Source organism: Lynx rufus, unplaced genomic scaffold (assembly GCF_022079265.1).
Source record: "Lynx rufus isolate CCGP_SWC_20201006 ecotype Redwood Valley unplaced genomic scaffold, mLynRuf1.p SCAF_14, whole genome shotgun sequence".
In the NCBI taxonomy this organism is placed as follows: Eukaryota; Metazoa; Chordata; class Mammalia; order Carnivora; family Felidae; genus Lynx; species Lynx rufus.
Window position 1 is genome coordinate 9,311,651 of NW_025814828.1, and position 20,384 is coordinate 9,332,034.

The following is a 20,384-nucleotide window of genomic DNA, read 5'->3' on the forward strand; positions in this document are numbered from 1 at the left end:
AGTATTTGAAGGGTAAACGTTGTGTGCAGAAACCATGCAGGGGTACATGTTCCCATTTGGTAAAGTCAATGCATGATGGGGTCACAAATGTGCTTTGCTGGGAAAAGAGGTAAATGTTCTGATACAGTTTTGCACTCGAAATCTTCTTGGGACAAGGCAAAGCTGGAAGAAAGAGGCGAAATATCATAGTTTCTAGCCCCAAAGCCTAGTTTTCCAGAACAAAAATAAGTGTGTGTGTGTGTGTGTGTGTGTGTACGTGCACGCACACACACACACACACACACACACACACACACAAAATATGCTGAAGCTGCGCTGTGCTTCCAGGTGACATATAGCTCAGTGCTTTGCCCCTAACGAGCAAGCATGCCCGGTGAGAACCAGTCACTGTGGTCACACTAGACTTTGCAAGTTGCAACACGCTCTCAGCCACCCTTGCGTTTGATGCTCACCACACACCCTGTGAGGTAGGCGTCTCCCTTTTACAGATGAGCAAACTGAGGCCCAGAGATGTGGCGTGACTCCCTCAGAGTCGCAGCAGGGGCGGGTCACCGCTGGAGTGAACGGAGGGTTTTAATGGCTACGCTTCAGTGAGTGCACATTCAGTATTGGCACCGCTCCAGTGGCGTCATTAGTGTGAGTCCCCATCGCACAGATGAGCCAACTGAGGCTGCAAGAGTAAAGTGGTTGAAGCTACAGGCACAGGTGGGCATTGGCAAAGCCACGATTCCGAAGCAGGTGGGTGTGAGGCCGGGGCTGCTGCTGTCCTACCCCTTGCTAAACCTGCCTCCCCCCCTGAACTGCTCCCGAGAGCTAAATGGAAGTTAATGACATTGGTGATGACCGCGGTTGATGCGAATGAGCACTCACGACTTCCCAGGGCTTCACATTGTTAGCTCAGGTCCTCCTCACCACAGCCCTGTGAATGGAGAGCACTACTGTGCCCGATTTACAAAGGAGGAAACCGAGGCACGGCACAATTCAGGGATTTGCCCAAGTTCCCACCCCTGTGGAAGCGGAGGAATAGGACTCGAACCCGAGATTCCAAGCCCAGCACAAGTCGCATGCTGCTATCAGTGCTTTGCGCGTTCAGTTGCAGCACCTGTGTTTGGAAATTTCGTACCTGAATTCCTAATTATTTTTACCAAAAGCTAAATATTTAAATAGCAGCTCATTTGTCGGTGAATGTTAAATGTTTTGTGCGGTCCCTGTGTTTGTGCATGTAATTAAATACTGACTGGGTTCCAAGCAGCCTGGTGGAAATGTTTCCACATTTAGCCCCCTTGCCTTTGACGGGAAGCTGGAACACTGGGTCACCTGTTCCTCGGAGGCAGCGCGCCGGCCGCCGGTTCTTTGACACGCTGCGCCCTCTGCTGGTCTCTTTTGCAGAGTTGTAACGACGTGGTTCAGGAGCGATTTGGGCCCGAGCTGAAATACGACATAGCCCTGCGGCTGGCAGCCTTGCAAATGTACATCGCAACCGTCACCACCAAGCAAACACAGAAAATCTCCCTCAAATACATCGAGTAAGTGTTGGCTCTCGGAGCCATTTCAGGCACAAAGATGCTGCCTCCGTAACGCCCAAGTGTATTTTCGATGCATGTCTCGATTTCCAAAATTGATCCTGCTCGTGGCAGGGCATTTGTTATAAACATGGGCAAAATATATGAACGTCATGTTCATTTTTGGTGGAAGAGATCCATTTCTTACATAACCCACCTTTAGAGAATTGTTTAAAATGAGGACCAGATTGAAAGCGAAGCGTACGTTTTAAAATTCCTAAACGGACTTGATTCCAAGCCAAGCTTTGGTCTCCGTGCTTCTCAGACATTAAGCTCTTTAATTCTCACGACATCCCTAGGAGATCAGTAGGATTTTAGCTGTATTTTACGGATGAGCAAACCCAGGCACATAATGACTAAGGAACGTGCCCAAGTCACACAGCTGCAAACTAGAGGGGTCCGGATTCGAACCCAGGCAGTGGGACTCCATCTTGTGCTATAGGTCGTGTGATCAGTAGAAGCACCTGTGTTAAGACTGCGGCCTGCGTAACCTGAGATTGCTTTAGATTGCTAAGATATGGTATGAAAGTAATGCTCATAGCCGTAATCAGGAAGGATGGTATCTGTGGTAAAGAAATGTGGCCACGGGAAAGGATGCCATACAATCAAATTTTGTTTCACGATTCGAATGTTGGCCAGAGAAGATTCCCTGTTAGAAAAAGGCAGTCGTGTTGCCCTCAGGTCTATTGAAGGGTCATCCTTTCAAAGAGAGCCCTCTGTCGCCCCGTCTGTATGCTTCCCGTTGGCAGGTGGCTCAGAAGCCGAGAGCAGCCATGCTGCTCTCTTAATCATGGCCGCTCTAATGCTAAGAGAGAGGAACGCTCCTATTTCAAAGTTCGTGGCAGGACCGAAGCCACATCTCCACGTAACACTCAAAGCCCTAGAGCCCTCTCCGCCTACACAAGTGATATGCAAGCTAATTGAAATCCCACCTTCCAAAGAAGCTTCCCATGGGCTGCCTACTAAGCCTTTCTAACTTCCCAACGTGCCAGGCGGGCCCACCAGGGAGCAAAATGGCTTCTTCCCAATGAGTTCAGGAGCCCGTGTTGGGGAGGATCAGAACCCCGGTTTGCTGATTCCAAGGCCACTGTTCTCAAAAGTCTCGGTTCTCCTGTCTATGCCGAGGGACAGATCCTTGTGTGCGATTTGAGAGCCTCAGGCCTTCCATTCTCCACCCAGTCTTTTTCACAGATGCCTTATCTCTTGCCACACAGGCCATGACTGTCTCCTGAGAGAGACTCCGCCCACAAAGAGGTCTTCCGCTCAGTCGGACACATTCAGCCCCTCCTCCGTTCCCCTTCCTTATGTTTCGTGGGGGTGGACGATACTGGCTTCCATATGAAAAGGTGGCGTGTCCAACTTGACACGGTTTTCAGACAACTTAGACGCCTTTCTCTTCCCGTTGCCTGTACGCACGTTTTACCAGTTTGAATATGGTACAGTCAGAAGCCTCCCAGAGATAACTGGCTTGAGGAAGAATCTTACAGAGTCCACAATAAGGTTCTCACTAATCAGTCCACTCACCCGACAACTGTTCACTGAGCGTTTTGTGTGGTATTCACACTAGGACGGTAGAAAGTTCAAGTATAAATTATAATCCTCAGCGTCAAAGAACGGGCGGTCTGATTATACAGATATGAAAAGGAATGATCTAAAATAATGATACAAGCAGAATTCCCAGGCACCCCAGAAGGAGTGCCAGATGATGGGGAGAAATAATAAATACAAGTGGAAGAGGGGGAGGAGGAGGAAGAAACGGTGATCATGAAAAACACCATCATCGTGATTGATCAAGTGGGGGAAGTCTGTCTTCCTACCCTTCTCTGGAGAGGATCTGGAGTAGGAGAAATAACTAAACCTTCTTGAAGATCTTCATAACTTAGGAGACACTGGTTGGGCACATGACCAATCCGGATAGAGTTTGTAGAGTTCAAAATAGGGAACCTTGTTGGGGTAGGGTTGTAGTCATTGCTGGGGAAATAGGACCTCTGCACACATATATTAGCCCAGTTTTATCTGTTTTTCTTGTATATCCACCCCTATTGGTGATGTTTGCGCCTCCCCACCACTGCCACGCATACTTAAGGGTCACGAACCCCACTCTGATTCCACACTAGTGGCAGTCCTCATTCACACACACATACACACACACACACGAGTACGCAGAGCAAGAAATGTTGATTGAAAGAGCTACATAGACCTCATCTGCCTGGAAAAGAAGAGATGTGTGTTTCTAGTGAAGTAGCCGTTGGTGAAGGAGAAGAGGCAGAATGGTTTGGGAGCATGAAGGGGTTGCATGGGCCCTTCTAAGTGAAGAGACAAAGCCACAGTGTGGGCAGACAGGGAGCAAAACACAAACGAATGGAGAGAAATTGTATTGGAAGTACATACTCGGAGATGTGAATGAATTCAACGAGACTCAGAGGTGGGTTGGATAAATTGTCTCTTCAGTTCCCATTGGTCCCAGACGCATTCTCTCTGGAGAGGGAAGAATACGTTTCCTTTAGAATGCAAACAGATGTACTAATGATCAGATAGTATGTTTCCTGAGTGTAAATTCAAAGTTGCCTCCCTAATCGGGCACCTATCTCCATTTCCTGCCTTTCCCCGAGTTCATTTGTTCCATCGAACATCAGAGCGCCATTTTGCCTTAGATAACTAATCATCACAAGAATGTGAAATTAAAGATCTGCTCTTTATTGCAGAAAAGAATGGGGATTAGAGACTTTTCTTCCCTCTGCTGTGCTGCAAAGCATGAAAGAGAAGAACATAAAGAAAGCACTTTCACACCTTGTCAAAGCAAATCAAAACTTGGTACCACCGGGTAAAAAGGTATCACATTTGCATCTTAATAGAAAATGGATTTTAAAGAGAAAGGCTTGCATGCATTTTTAAAAATGTTTAAAATTAGCCCGTGAATAAAATACTTAGTGCCACTTTTTCAGAAGCAGTAACACTGTATAACCCCAGCCCCCCCCCCCTTTTTTTGACTATTAACCTGTTTCTAAGACTAGTGACAACTAAGTGTTCTTCTGGAAACTTATTTATTTCTTGTAAGCTACGGACTCCTTCTTGTACCGAGTGTGTGCACATTCACGTGTGCGTGCAAGAGAACCTTGCATAGCCACTGAGACCTTGTGATTAGAGAGTAGGATTGCAAGTTCCCATCCCATCAGGCTCCCGCTTACCACGCAGACCAGCTTAAATGCACAGCAGGCAGCAAGGGTCCTTGTGACCAGACACCACTGTTGGCATTTGGAATCATTCTTTGCGGGGGGGGGGGGGGGGGGGGAGGGTGTTCCGGCGCATTGGGTGGTATTCAGCTGATCCCTGCTCTCTGCCCCCGAGATGCCCTCGATTATGTCAAAGAAAAATGTCTTCAGACATTGCCAAATGTGCCCTGGGGAACAAGATCGGCCCTGGTTGACAACCACTGAATTAAATCTTACTTTTGAAGGGAAGATAAAATTATTTCTACCATTCACCATCATTACTGTTAAAATCTCCGTCCTTTTTTTTTTTTTTTTTTTTAATCAGAAGAAACACAAAGGCCACGTTCAAATGGATTGTTGGTCAGAATAGAGAGTTATGTTCATAGGGAATCGAAAGCAAAAGGTTTCAAGAACCAGAAAGAGGAACCTTAAAATACTGGCCTTATAAAACTGGAAGCAGGGAAACCAACCCAGAACACTTAACAATTGATACTGGCCATAGAAACGTGGGTAACTCTGATAAGTCATTTTTACTGGCTGAAACGTACTTATTTCTGTTCCCTCCTCACCCCATGGCTTTTTAAAAGGTAAAATCAGGTTTGACACACTATCAGCCACCATCGCCTTACTTCCTCGTTTCTGTGATCATTCCGCTCACGGAAATATAGCTGGACGGCGTGGATCAGTCGGTAGAACATGAGGCTCTTGATCTCGGGGTTGTGATTTCGAGCCCCCCGTCGGGTGTAGAGATGACTAAATAAATAAACGTAAACCCGAAAGATTTTTTTTAATTTCTGTTCTGATTGGCCCAAAGCTAATTTTTTTTTTAATTGGCTTGATATGATTTTTTTCATGCATGGCCCACTGGTTTTGTAATAATTGGGATAACTGCTCTAAGATCTATTCATCACTGTTTTTCTATAAAGGTCAGTTTTTCTAGCCAAGAGTAAGTGGTGTGCTTTCAAATCGATTTGCAAAATGCTTTGGGCTTTTGAAGGAAGTAGGATGACTAAACAGTGCTAACAATTGAATGAAGGGTAGTGCATTTTGGTATAGTTAATATTCCAGTATTTTTAAAAAAAATTTTTTAACGTTTTATTTTATTTTTTGAGAGACTGAGAGAGAGAGAGAGAGAGCGCACGAGCGGGGGTGAGGCAGACAGAGAGGGAGACACAAAATCTGAAGCAGGCTCCAGGCTCCGAGCTGCCAGCACAGAGCCCAACACGGGGCTCGAACTCACGAACTATGAGATCATGACCTGAGCCGAAGGTGGTCACTCAACCGACTGAGCCATCCAGTCACCCCTACAATCCAGCACTTTTTTTTATGATGTGTTCAAAATGGCTCCCCCAAACTCTGTGTACAGGTGAGTCTCCTGGACGCAGCCCGCCCCGTCCCTACCCGCGATTGGAAAGCACCACTGGACTCTTGGAATTCCCGATGACCGATGGTTCAGTGGGAAAACTTACCATCTTGTTTTCATTTGTTGAGCACCCTGGCCCAGTATGTCCATGCTCATGACCCATGCTCCCCTCACTACCACCCCACCGCCAATGCCTTCCCCCCACATAAAAAGGTTTTAATCTGGATTTCTTGTTGCAGCCCTTTCTCACGAAACCAAATACACAGCAATTTACTTTGACTCCTTATGAAGAGGCCTTGTCTCACCCCATCTGTTGGTAGTAAAAGCATCAGGGTTTGCCCTTGTTTTTAGCTGGTCTCCAGCAGAAACAGACCCACCCCCAATGGAATTAACACCTGAGGTTTCTTTTCTCTCCTCAGCTCTCTGCACTGCAAGCCAAGGTCCATTATCTCAAGTTCCTCAGTGATCTTCGACTGTACGGGGGTCGTGTGTTCAAGGCAACATTAGTGGTAATTGCTTTTTCTTGCTTTCTCTTGGAAGCCACAGAAGCCTGCAAAATGTCACTGCCATAGGCTGTCTTGGATGAGCTGCCTTTGATGACAAAAGCAAATCAGCTGTGAATCTTTTCCAGCCTTCATTTCTAATCGACTGCACCACAGTCTGAAACTATGAGAAGAAATGTTAAACCAGATAACGCCGCTGCAGAATGCCCTAGAAAAAGAAACATGAAGAACCGAGAGAATTCATGCACGCTAACAATGGCCTTCTTTTAAATCATTGGGCCAGAAGTTGCTTTCCTATTAAAAATGAAAAAAAAAATCCCCATTTCTAGAAGTGTCTCACGATTACGAAAATATGCGCTACGATAACATTTGCTTTCTACATTATTCATAATTTAGCAGAGTCTCGATGCAATCATAATGTCTGGTTCTTCTAATTGGATGATTTGGTGCAATATCACCGAAAAATCCTGTCTAAAGAAAATGTAATCTTATAAGAACAGATTCTCAGGTTCAACTCTGCGTGGTGCTTTAGAGGTCTAGAACTTTTATATTTTTGTCACTATCTCTCAGCAGGCAGAAAAGCGCTCAGAAGTGACTCTTCTGGTGGGGCCCCGATATGGCATAAGCCATGTCATAAACACCAAAACCAATCTGGTGGCTCTTTTAGCTGACTTCAGCCACGTCAACAGGATCGAGATGTTTACCGAGGAAGAAAGCTTGGTGAGGGTAGAGCTCCATGTGTTGGATGTGAAGGTAAGTCTTTCAGATGTTGACACAGGGCCTCGATCTGAACAGCTCATTTGTGATAACACCGCTGATATTTACAAAGCAGTCAAAATTTCAGTGTGTGCAAAGGATCAGAAATGTGACAAGGTGAGGGGTGGCAGGGGCGGTAGGGGGTGGGTTGGGAGGGACGAAAAGCCACCCAACCCAGGCCTGAGGGCTCCAGCCCTCAGTAAAGAGCTGTGTGATTTGAGGACAGAGTACATGAATCACAGAGAATGGGGAGATTTTTCCCTGCTAACCTTCTAGAATATTCATGTACAGAGAGTCAGGGAGATTTTTCCCAACTTTATTTAGAACTCCCATTCCCTTTTGTCAGATTGAGTCCGTATGTGTTTATTCTTTGGGAAAAGCTGAGTATTTCAGTCAGTCTGTCTTTTTGTGGTGTAGCAATTAGTACCGACAGCACATCGGGCCCTATGAATGTCATGGCCATTCCATTTAAAATAATAATCTGAGATTGTCGTCAAAGGGGAGAACTTTATTCCAGAAACAGGAAATTGATAGGAAATAATCCGGGTCCCCTGTCCCTACCTTCTTGTCCCAGTAGTAGACAAGTCATTGGATTTGGGCCACGGTAACGTGGCTGTGTTTCCATGGAGAAAAGGAAAGAGCGTGGACCAGGGGGAGTGCTGTGAGAACAGGCAGGGAGGACCCACTCCCACCAGGACTCTGTCTACGCAGCAAACTGAAAAGCCTCAGTGTCCTCTGCAGCAGGAAGAAGTGACCATGGAAGGGAGAGTATGGAGCTCAGACATGGTGGCCACGGCTCGTGGCATTTCATGGGCTGACTCCAGGTCTCCGGTTGACTCCATAACAGTGGAAGTGCAAGAACAGATTTGGAATGCCTGGCCCCGTCTGCGAGCAAAGATGCTAAGAACAATGCCCCGCCCCCCATGGAAAAAGAGTAGGAGAAAGTGAATTGGATGCAGTCATCACATACCTGATAACGGGATAATCTGGCCCGACGGAAGTAGGTGGCAAGACCCTACCGGTGGTTTCCTGCTTACATGAAAGAATTGTGGGGTGCCTTGAGGGGAGACCTCACCTGAAATGGAAAGAGAAGGCAGTTCATCACGTAGTATGTGGGCTTTTCGTGGGAAGTTAGATTCCAGAGCCAGGGCCATCAGACCTGGCCAGGATCCTCTACCCGGGAATGAAAGCAAGAGCCGGTCACGGACGTTTCTGTGTCTCTCTGGGTGTCGGCTTTTGTCTTGCTCCCTTGTTCCTCTCTCAAGTTCTCTCTCTTTCAACCAGAACAGACCAGTCGGTCATCCTTTCTAATTCAACGAGAATGAATGCTTCAACAGAACACTTCCTTCACCATATGCCCAGGACTCCTCTCCAATTACATGAGAACCTCATTGTTTCCAGAAGGTTTTAGCAAGGCCTTTTCTTAACTCCCACCTCTGTTTTCCTCTCCTGTGAATTTGTAGTTTCTTTTACAAGCATCCTTTTCCTGGACCTTTTTGTCACTTTTCATTCAGTCTTAGAAGTAATTTCCGCTGGAATTTTTACTTCTTTTCAACACTAATTTTCACTATGAACCCAAACTTAATCTTCCTGTGATTTTTTTTTTTTTTTTTTTTTTTTTTTTTTTTGCCCCCAGATCATGGGTTCACATTTGGTAACTGACTCCTTAACTATCAGGTTTTAAAATGTTAACTATTTGGAAACGAACCAATGTTACCTTTTTTCCTCCCATTCCCATATTACTTGAAAAGATTCAAAATGCCTGTGTTTTCAAGATGGTGTCACCTAAATGTTTTTCAGTAAGGCTCTCGGCGTGATTTCTGACCTTTCGTGTTTGTCCGATGACATGATTGCGCGGTAACTTTCTTCGTTACATTTCATAAGCACGAATCCAAGTGTTGTCACCTGAGGGAGCTTATTGAGGAGGGATGGCTTTAACCAAAATATTCTCTTTTGCATAGCCCATCACGCTGCTGATGGAATCATCAGATGCCATGAACCTGGCCTGCTTAACTGCTGGCTACTACCGGCTACTTGTGGATTCCAGGAGGTCAATATTTAACATGGCCAATAAGAAAAACACAGGGACCCAGGAAACAGGTACTCTCTTCCTGAACTCACGAAGCACTGACCCTCCCCTTCCCCACCCCACCTGACAACAATAAGGATATATCTTGAAAAGTTAAAATGGTACTCCTACAAAAATCTAGTGTCCAAATGTAATGCAAAAGCCTTCAGATAATTCTGATATGGTCTAATGTTTTAAATGAAAATGTCGATTTTTCCATCATATTTTACACATCACTCACAAGTGCTGGGGAATATGTTTCAAAGGCAGTGATTTTCTTATTCTGAAGGGAGTAAACATCTGTCTTTATGACTGAGTTTTCACTGCCTCGCTCTTACAGAAGTCAGGATGCAGAGAACTAATGACAGGATGCCCAGCAGGAGTTACGAGCCCCCACCTTCAGGGCTTGTCCCTCCTTAAGGGGCCCTAGGCCTCAGTGTCTGGGCACCTCCTCCTACATCAGACTTATATCCGGGATCCTGGGAGCTCTACCAACAGGACTTGGATATCACCCAGCACTTGGACTTGGGCCTGTAGATGGGACCCCAGCAGCCACCTTAGCTCTGTAGGGGGAGCAGGAAGATGGCAAAGGCCTCAGACAAGTTCAGCCACTTGACAGGATGAGATAGCTCACGAGTGAGGACAAGGAGGGCTGCAGTGTTAAGGGTTGCTTTGAGGGTGGGTGGTTTTCATTTGTTTTAGTTTTTTTTTCTTTAGTGTCTGATTATTTTCCTACATCTACAGTGGACACCCAGTAAATGTGGCTGATGGACAGACACTAGCATTCAAACCAGAGCTGCTGACCCATGACAAACTTAGAATCATGGGGCGCCTGGGTGGCTCAGTCGGTTGAGCGCCCGACTTCGGCTCAGGTCATGATCTTGCAGTTCGTGAGTTCGAGCCCCACATCGGACTCGCTGCTGTCATCATGAAGCCCGCTTCGGATCCCTCTGTCCGCCCACCCTCCCTCTGCCCCTCCTCCACTTGTGCTCTCTCTCCCTCAAAAATAAATAAACATTAAAAAAAAATTATAATCAGGGTTTCTTTTAAAAGAAAGGGAAATTCTTAAGAACAAATTCCATTGTCACTGTTTCTGAAAGGGGGGGGGGAAGGAAAATCCTCTCACCTGTAGCCTTAGCAGAAAACATAAATGATTATTCCGTAAATATATTGCAGGTTATTGATAGACACACGCAACCCAACAGATTTGTGCCCAGTTTGTGATGATGGCTGGTCAGGTGGAAACACTCATAGGAAAAGGGAAACCTGAGAGAAACAGAGAGAGGTAGACAAAGCATGCCAGAAGGCAACTTCGAATTATAACTAGATGTGATCCAGCCCCACCTAGGAGTGTCATTTATTTGCTTGTTTGTCTGTTTCTTTGTTTATTTATTTCTTTTATTTTATTTCTCTGTGTCTGGGTTTTCTCAGTTGTAACATCGGAATTGGGAACCTAGCTTGCAAGGAAAGGGTTAGGAAGAAAGTTCCGCACCACACCCAGAAGGATGCCCAGTACTTCTGTCAACAACTGGCAGGGAAGCAGGAGTGGAAATACTTGAGCGTGAAAGTGACGGGGAAGGAACCAAAAGGTGGTGGCGAGAGGGCGCTGGCGTTGGTGGTGAACATTTGTGGGATCACGCGTTTTCACTGAGCTAGGAGATTGTGGACAATTCACCGCTGGCCTGGGAAATTGCGAAGATCAGTTCAGTGGGGTAACGCCATCCTTTTGTTCGGAAAACCAGTTTTCGGCTTTCTATTTTCAAATCTGCGAGTTTATCTTGAAAATCAAACCTTTTCCTCATGGACTCTTAAGATTGTCCAGGTGCATGAAGAAAACTAAATCCACCATTTCAAAAGCAGTCACAGGAACAAGGGCTCCTGTTCTGTCCAGTTTATAGTGGCTCACAATGTAATGTTTCATCAAATTTTGAGGGGCAAAAGCTTATCCCCATGGGGAAGGAATGGAACTTCAACCTTTCAGCAATCTCTCCCCATTCTCTACACTGAGAATGAGCGTGAGGGCGTGTGCCCCAAATAGCTAGGGGATTCACATCCTCTGATGGTGGCAAATTCACTCTCCTCTTCAGAAACTCCCCCTGAGACCCAAGAAGTATAGAGCGTGAAGTCTGTTTAGACCAGTTCATCCCTGGTCCGCACCGCCCCCCCCCCCCGCCCCCCGCTTTATGGGAAACCAGGCCCTGGTATAGACCCCAGTTCCTAACCCACATCTTTCTGTGTCTCTAAAATCATCCCAAAAGCCAAGTCCCTACACCCTTCTAGAAGGAAGCCAAGATTGAGTATTTTCTTCTTGTCTCAAATTGATCAGACCATAGTCAAGATCTCTAACAAGGAACAGTAAGCCTGCGTTTCTTCCCTATCTTGAAAATTAATCTTTGATTACTTGGATTACTTTCAAAGTCCCTGAACCCACATATCTATGCACCTCTGTGCATTAGGAGGGTCTGAGTAAGTATCTATTAACTTGTTTTAGCCTGCTGATCTATTCAGCTTTCATGTTATACTAAAGCAGAAGTTGGCAAACGATGGCTCATGGATCAAGTCTTGTTCTTATAAATAAAGTTTTATTGGTACTCGCCATGCACATTGTATTTGTTTCCTAGGGCTGCCGTGACAGATTGGCGCAAACCCTGGGGCTTAACATAACAGGAACTCATTCTCTCACAGTTTGGGTGGCTACTGATCCGAAATCTAGGCAGTGGCAGAGCCATACCCCTCCAAAGTCCCAAGGGGAGAACCTTTTCTTGCCTCTTCCATCTTTACATGGCCTTCCCTGCTTTTCTGTGGGGCCCAAATCCCCCTCTGCTTTTCTCCTATAGGGACACTTGTCATTGGATTTAGGGCCCACACGGATAATCCGGATGAACTCCTCTCAAGGTCCATAATTGAATTACACTTGCAAAGGCTCTTTTTTCCAAGAAGGTCATACTCACAGAGTGGATATATCTTTGAAGAGGCCACCATTCAACCTACTCCATGCATTTGTTTATGTGTCATCTCTGGCTACGTTTGCGTTCCCATGGCAGAGTTGAATGGTTGCTCAACTGAGCACTTGGCCCACAAAACCTCAAACGTCTACTACCTAGCCCCCCCTTTACAGGCAAATTTTGCCAACCGCAAGTTTAAACCTAGAGCCCTGTCACAGCTTCGCTAAACTACTATCCCTCTCCCAGCAATTTACGTTCCCGACATACACGAGCGTGTGCGTCCACACACACATACACCCCCTACACACAGTCCTAATCGAAATCGTTCATAAAACAATGCTGAACCCCCATAGGAATATTTATTATAAGGCAACATGTAAATAGGGCTCTTGTGTAGCTCAGTGCCTTCAAAAGTATATCTTTCTTGCTATTCATGAAAATAAATGCGTTTAGCAAATGACTTGGAACAACATTCAGCATTGAGTTTATTGTGTATAACTGGGGGGCGAAGGGAGTGAAAACGTCTCCAGTAAAACTGATTTTTTTTTCCCATATGCCTTGTACATTCGATGTCAGTATCATCCAAACTTGGGCCAGGGGGCGATTTGAGGGTACTAATGGGAGATTATGCGGCCCTAACACTTCCTCATTAAATTTCCTTATTAAATTTCAGAGCAAACTCTCCACATCAAAATTCCCTATTGGGAGACCCCTGAGGAACACACAAAACCATGATTTTTAAATTAGGGTTTTGCAATTTTCATTCACGGGAACATCCAACAAATCTTCAGTTCTCATGCTCCAAACAAAAATTGAAATCAGCCAAACTATTAACTATGTCTACAAATAGCAGAGAGGCAGGGTGCCTGGGTGGCTCAGTGGGTTAAGCATCCTACTCTTGGTTTCAGAGCAGGTCGTGATGTCATGGTTCATGAGATTGAGCCCCGCGTTGGGCTATGCACTAGCAGCACGGAGCCTGCTTGGGATTCTCTGTCTCCCTCTCTCTCAGCCCCTCCCCTGCTCGAGCTCTCTGTCTCTCTCAAAGTAAAGAAATAAACATTTAAAAAAATCTCCTTAAAAAAAATAGAAAGGAGTGCATTACCTGTGACGTCCCAACTTACGCATCGTACATGCATGCATGCGCGCACACATACAGGCATCCATGCTGACGTTTATACGTGAATATATTAACACCCACTAGGATATAAAAAGTCTCAAGATAGAGGTTTTATGCTATCATTACAATATGATTACATTATATTTTTATGTGTATATTAGATCATTTTTATTATAACATTATTACATCATTACAATATTTCCTAAAATGTGTGGCAGAAGTCTCAGGCTCCTTGACTTTCTCTTAACTCGATAAGGAAAAAGTCCAACATCTTCCTCTACAAAGTGGGCAACGTTAGATCTCACTTTACAACGAAAAGGAGAATCTATTTTCTGGAATAACAGCCTATTAGACTATCGCCTTTATGGATTTTTAAAGACATGTTATATGTTCACATTCACAGACATAAATGAGGTCTTCTGATAATAGAACCGAGAGTCACGTGGGATTAAGCTGTAGCTCCCTATTCTTGGATGGTATTCTGTTTGATCGAATAGCGGTTGTGTCTCATGCGCGATCAATTTTGGTAATGTCGGTTCTCATGACCAAGAAATCCTTACACCTGACGCCTAAATTGACGGGTACCATATCTGGGAAGCTGAATAACGGTATTTACAAAACTGATGCTACAAGCCATTAAATTAAGAAATCAGGTCTCACAGTAACGTGTCTTTGCCTGATTCTTTCTCTTTAGGAACTGAAAATAAAGGAAAGCATAACCTCCTTGGCCCAGATTGGAACTGTATACCCCAGATGACCACCTTTATTGGCGAAGGGGAACAAGAAGCCCAGATAACATATATAGATTCAAAACAGAAAACGGTTGATATTACGGATGGCGCCTTGTGTCCCAAAGACCACCGGCACCTGTATCTAGACAACACCTATAACCCAGATGAACTCAACCAGCCACTGACCCAGCCGGGAGATGCTCCGTGTGAGGCAGACTACAGAAGTCTCACTCAGCGGTCCCTGTTGACCCTCTCAGGACCAGACGCTCTGAAGAAAGCACAGGAGTCTCCGAGAGGAGCTAAAGTGTCCTTTATTTTCGGAGATCTTGCCTTGGATGACGGTAGGAATCCCCCGACTCTTGGCTACGAAAGACTGTTGGAGGAGAGCCCAGAACTGCTGGAGAAGCAGAGGAATCTCTACATCAGCGGTGCCAACGATATGAAGGGCCTGGATCTCGCCCCGGATGCGGAGAGCATCCAGTTTGTGGCAAATTCTGTTTATGCAAACATAGGTGACGTGAAACACTTTGAGGCCGCCGAGGGGATAGAGGAACCCCTCCTGCACGACATCTGTTACGCAGAGAACACCGATGACGCGGAGGATGAGGACGAGGTGAGCTGTGAGGAGGACCTCGTGGTAGGAGCGATGAGCCAGCCGGCCATCCTCAACCTGTCTGGGTCCAGTGATGACATCATTGACCTCACGTCCCTGCCCCCTCCAGAAGGGGATGACAACGAGGATGACTTCCTGTTGCGTTCCTTGAACATGGCCATCGCCGCGCCCCCACCTGGCTTCAGAGATAGTTCAGACGAGGAGGACTCTCAGAGCCAGGCCGCCTCCTTCCTCGAGGACAAGGAGCCAGGCAGGAGTCTGCAAAATGACGAGATCCCTGTGTCCCTCATTGACGCTGTGCCCACCAGCGCCGAGGGGAAGTGTGAGAAGGGCCTGGGTAACACCGTGGTTTCCACGCTCGAAGCTCTAGAAGCTCTGTCCGTGTCAGAGGAACAGCAGACCAGTGACAATTCAGGTTCTTTCACGATTGTTACATTTATTCACTGATAACCCTGCATTTCATCCTCTCAAGCCATTTACCCTTGGAGTCCTGTTATGTGCTGTTGTCCATTTCACACATGTCCCATTTCATAAGTGGGCAGAAACTACCATCGTGGGGTTTTCATGTATGTGGTTTCCTTTGTTACTTTTTTTTAATATGTAGCACATCCCCCCCCCCCCATTTCTGGAACAATTGTGCAATAAACTCAGAGTCCTTACTGAAAAGGGAGAAACTTGGTTTTTGGTTTTTGGTTTCTGGTGTGTTGTTGTTTTTTTTTTTTAATAATAACGAGTCCCATTTTCTTACGTGTCTCCTAGTGCCTCTGACGCCTCCATTAATCGGTTCTTGTTTTTCACGGCATGCAGGTGTAGCCATCTTGCGGGCTTATAGTCCCGAGTCTTCGTCAGACTCGGGCAATGAGACTAACTCTTCCGAAATGACTGAGAGCTCTGAACTGGCCACAGCGCAGAAGCAGTCAGAAAGCCTCTCCCGCATGTTCTTGGCCGCTCACGAAGGCTACCACCCCCTTGCAGAAGAGCAGACAGAGTTCCCCACCTCCAAAACCCCCGCTGGGGGCTTGCCTCCCAAGTCCTCGCACGCCCTGGCCGCCCGTCCGGTGACCGACCTCCCGCCCAAAGTTGTGCCTTCCAAGCAGATACTTCACCCAGACCCCATGGAGATGGAGCCCGAAACCATGGAGACCAAGTCGGTCACTGACTATTTCAGCAAACTGCACATGGGGTCGGTGGTGTACTCGTGCACCAGCAAAAGGAAAAGCAAGCTGGCCGACGGGGAGGGGAAGGCACCCCCTAGTGGGAACATGCCAGGGAAGAAACAGCAGGGGACCAAAACAGCTGAGGCAGAGGAGGACGCCAAAGGTAAATTTGGTACTGTGTCTTCAAGGGACAGTCAACAACACCTAAGCACTTTTAACCTGGAAAGAACTGCCTTTCGCAAGGACAGCCAAAGATGGTACGTGGCCACCGAGGGGGCAGTGGCTGAGAAAAGTGGATTGGAAGCGGCAGCCGGGATAACATTTCCAAGAGCTTCCGGTCTGGGGACGAGGGAGGCGGAAGAGAAGGATGAAGGGGCTCCTGATGGAGAAGCCGGTGAGGTTTCAGGACTTGGCCAGCGGGACCACTTCTTAACGGACGTGACCTGTGTATCTTCAGCCAAAGACTTAGACGACCCAGGGGATACTGACCCGTCTACCTGTGACCATCCTTCCAAGCTTCCTGAGGCGGAGGAGAGCGTGGCCCGCCTTTGTGACTACCACCTGGCCAAGCGGATGTCATCATTACCAAGCGAGTGCCATTTTTCTCTACAGAGCTCTCAAGGCTCTTCGGTGGACGCAGGCTGTGGCACAGGCAGTAGCAGCAGCACCTGTCCCACACCTGTGGAGTCCCCCCTCTGCCCCTCCATGGGGAAGCACCTGATTCCCGAGACTGCGGGGAAAGGCATGGGTTATGTTCCTGCGGAGGAGAGAGCCGCTGGGCTTCCCAACCATGGCGCCACCTTCAAGGAATTGCACCCACAGGCAGAAGGGATGTGTCCGCGGATGACAGTGCCCGCTCTGCACACAGCTATTAATGCGGAACCCCTGTTTGGCACTTTGAGAGATGGATGTCATCGGCTCCCCAAGATTAAGGAAACCACAGGTACAGCAATGATGGATTTAGCGCTTTGCACTGCACGCCCGAAGCCTGTAAACCAGATTTACAACAAACCTGAAAATATAAAGTTTGGACGAAAAGTCAAAGTTAGAATTGTTTTTGAAAGGTTGCAGAGCTATGGCCGGGTTAAGTGTCCCTCATCGATCCCCCGGTGTTTAGTCAATACTGAAGTTTCTAGATCTGGAACAGCAGTGGAAATGGCATTTGCTCTTTAGAACCTTGCTCTGTGCTTGCTTTCAAACTCAGAAGGGAGCTATATTTTTTTTCTAAATCCTAAATGTAGATTTTCAGCAGCGCTCGATGCTCAGTGTCTCTAGTTGCAAGACAGTATTACGTAGAGTCACAAACGTTTGATTTCCTTCTCAACACCTCACATTTCTACTTTCGCCCTTTCGTTATTGAGAGGCAAGGAAGGATAATAGAGCGGGGTTGCAGGGAGATGGAAGGGGCTTGGGAAGACCGTTTTCCTTTCAGCAATACTTAACAGATCCCTCCCTCCTCTGTAAGACTCTCTTAAAGACATATTCTGAAGTATCTGGCACACTTTGGTGTCAGGAAGTCTTTCGGGGTACGCGTGATGAGTTGGCTTGTTTTCTGCGAAATAATAAGATATAGGCACAGGGAGAAACAAGAACACAGTCACCTTCTGTGTCCATCTACACCATGCTGTAACTTGGTGGGGACATAGTCCTCTCACCGATCCACTTGGCCAGCCATCACGTGGCAAAAACAGATGTTCTTTCATACTGTCAAATATCAGAGTATATCAGTAATACCTCTTCCGTATTAGGTCAGTAGGTGGTAGTGAGATCTTAACATTGGTTCGCTTCCATTCCCCCCCTTTTAAGATTATCTGCTTTCACGACACCCGCCACTGGCGTCACCTGCCTCGGGAAACCCGTCTTTGAATGGCCTTTAAGCACACTGTTTAATCTTTTGTGGTTTACAAAGAGCTTTCACCAAACTTACCTCTTCTCACAAAAATTCTGTGAGACGGAAATGTGTTCTTCACATGACCACTTTTTTGAGAAAAGTTGAGCAACTCGCCCAGGGTCTCTGCTTCAAACCCCGTACCAGGCCAACCCCTGGGGTCCTCTTGAAAAGTTGACCTTATTTAGTGCACATTAATTAAATTAGACCACTTTAGGGAAAAAAAAGGTAACTAATGCCAGGATTAACCTAACTCCCTTGAAATGAACTTGTATGTCATAAATATGTTGGAATAGTGGAGGCCTAGGAGGTCTAGGATGTGTGTTTTCTAATTATGTGTCTAAGCACTGATAGGTAAATACTGGGGACAAGGAAGTCATGAAATGCCATTGTTTCTGAAAATGACTGTGATGGCTAGACAATTCCAAATAAATGAGTCGTTTCGGAAATAGCAGATTCCTAGTATTTCTTGAAATGGAAATCTTAGGAGAGCTCAGGAGGCGGTCCTTGAAAAGGAGGGTGATCCTGACGAATTGTAGCCCTTCTAGAATACATCCTTGGGAAATGACAACCATCACATAGAGGTTCAGTGAAAATGACCACCCATGAGATGCTTAATGATTCTCTCTGTTTTTCTGCTACCCCTAGTGTAGCTTTGACAGAGCCTGGGAAGGAGAGACGAGGAGGCATGCCTTCAGCTTGGTCTCAACATCCTGAAGCTGATCCCATCCTGCTACCATCCAACATTCACTCGGAATCAAAGGTGCCAATTCCAAATCAAGACCCTAATGATTTCTCCCAAGCAAATCTGGCATACGGAGAGGCTGTGAACTGGCGGCCACTGGATCTGAGAGGGGGGAGCCTCGGAACACCCCCCAGCCAGAGGGCTCTGAGACGTAGCAGCAGTATCCTCTCGGGATCTGTAGGTTTGGAGACCTTCCAGGAGAGAACCAAGGGTGCGGTCAGCTTAAAGTGTCCAGGTATCACAGAAGCACAGGAGGCCAGTTCAGAAAGGCGAGCAGAACTCCCCCTGGGGAAGAAGCTCACCAAAAGTTTTTCCCAAAGCTCGATGTTCTTTAGCTCTGAGGGAAAAGTTCACAGAAGGTCCCCGGTGGCTCACAAAGACTCAAAGCTGTATAGGACATTACCCTTGCGCAAGCTGGAAGGCAGCAATTGGAGATGCCGGGGACCTTTCAGCTACTGCTTCCTGAACCGAGGGCAGGAGGAAGACGGTGATGAGGATGAAGAGGAGGGAGAGGCCACCCGCCGGGTCTCTTGCCTCTTTCGACCACAGATGACTCAAGCCATGCCAGAACCAATCAGCCCACCCCTGGCTGTTGGCATTCAGAAGCAAGGAGGGGAGCTGACCAGAGGTTCAGTGCTAAAGGTCTGGGCGGAAGATCTGAGTGGCCCAGATGATGCGGACTTCAGCAACCTGGCCTTTGATGCCCGGATTGCAAGAATAAATGCCCTAAAAGAGAGCACATATGCAATGCCTGATGGGTTCCTCGCAGCCCAAAATGATGCCAATGAGCTGCTCTGCCTCGTCAGGGCAACGAAGGGAAAGAGAGAGGAGTCACGCCCTGAGGCATATGACCTTACGCTTTCTCAGTACAAGCAACTGTTATCCATCGAGTCCAGACAGTTGGGAAGTGCCTGTAGGAAAATGGCTATGGCCGAGAAAAGCCCAGAGGAGATGCTTCTAGCTATGACCTCCAGCTTTCAAGTGCTCTGTTGCCTAACGGAAGCTTGCATGCGATTAGTTAAAGTCGTGAACTCAGAAACGCAGCGGCAGGAAATCGTAGCGAAGATCAATGAAGTGGTCATAAACTACATTTGTCTCCTGAAAGCTGCAGAGGCAGCCACTGGAAAGACCACTGGGGATCCTAATGTTGGACTCTCGGCGCGACATTCAACCACCATGGCCGCCCTCGTAAGCACACTAACACGTTCTCTCAAGATGCTTTTAAATAAATAAAATATGAAAGTCACATCATAATCTACCTTTGCAAAGCCATACATGAACTTTTATTTACTTTATGTGTACGATGAACAGATGTCTCCTTTCTTCTCTCTGTATATTTTGTTATTTTATATAAAATAGGAGATAAAAGTCACATTGATGAAATGTTGAAATGTACTAATCAGATGTATTCTGTTTATATTATACATATATATACGTAAAAGAAATATACAAGAAAGTGATGACATTTGGCTATTTTTCGTATAGTTGAAACTCCAGGTATATGATGTGAAATTTTAAACTCTCAGCAAAACCGTGTTAGAGCAGAACAATGAATCCTCTCCCCTTTCCTTCCAAGCAGATACTTGGAGACCATATCATTCATACTTAGAAGTTAAAAAGAGAGAGAGAGAAAGAAAGAAAGAGAGAGAGAGAGAGAGAAAGAGAGAAAGAAAGAAAGAGGGAGAGAGAAAGATCACAATGTATATAAATCAGTACTTATGTTT

General features: G+C 46.4%; 1 protein-coding gene across 1 annotated transcript in view; it reads left to right on the forward strand.

Moving 5' to 3' along the window:
• FRMPD4 (FERM and PDZ domain containing 4) overlaps nucleotides 1-19,893 on the forward strand; it is a 185,970-nt gene extending 166,077 nt beyond the window's left edge. Inside the window, exons 9-16 of the mRNA XM_047076357.1 lie at nucleotides 1,390-1,526; nucleotides 4,268-4,394; nucleotides 6,557-6,646; nucleotides 7,211-7,393; nucleotides 9,358-9,496; nucleotides 14,221-15,285; nucleotides 15,678-16,970; nucleotides 18,569-19,893. Coding sequence (XP_046932313.1) covers nucleotides 1,390-1,526; nucleotides 4,268-4,394; nucleotides 6,557-6,646; nucleotides 7,211-7,393; nucleotides 9,358-9,496; nucleotides 14,221-15,285; nucleotides 15,678-16,970; nucleotides 18,569-19,893 — 4,359 coding nt within the window. The remainder of the gene's footprint in view (nucleotides 1-1,389; nucleotides 1,527-4,267; nucleotides 4,395-6,556; nucleotides 6,647-7,210; nucleotides 7,394-9,357; nucleotides 9,497-14,220; nucleotides 15,286-15,677; nucleotides 16,971-18,568) is intronic.
• The last annotated feature ends 491 nt before the right edge of the window (nucleotides 19,894-20,384 follow it).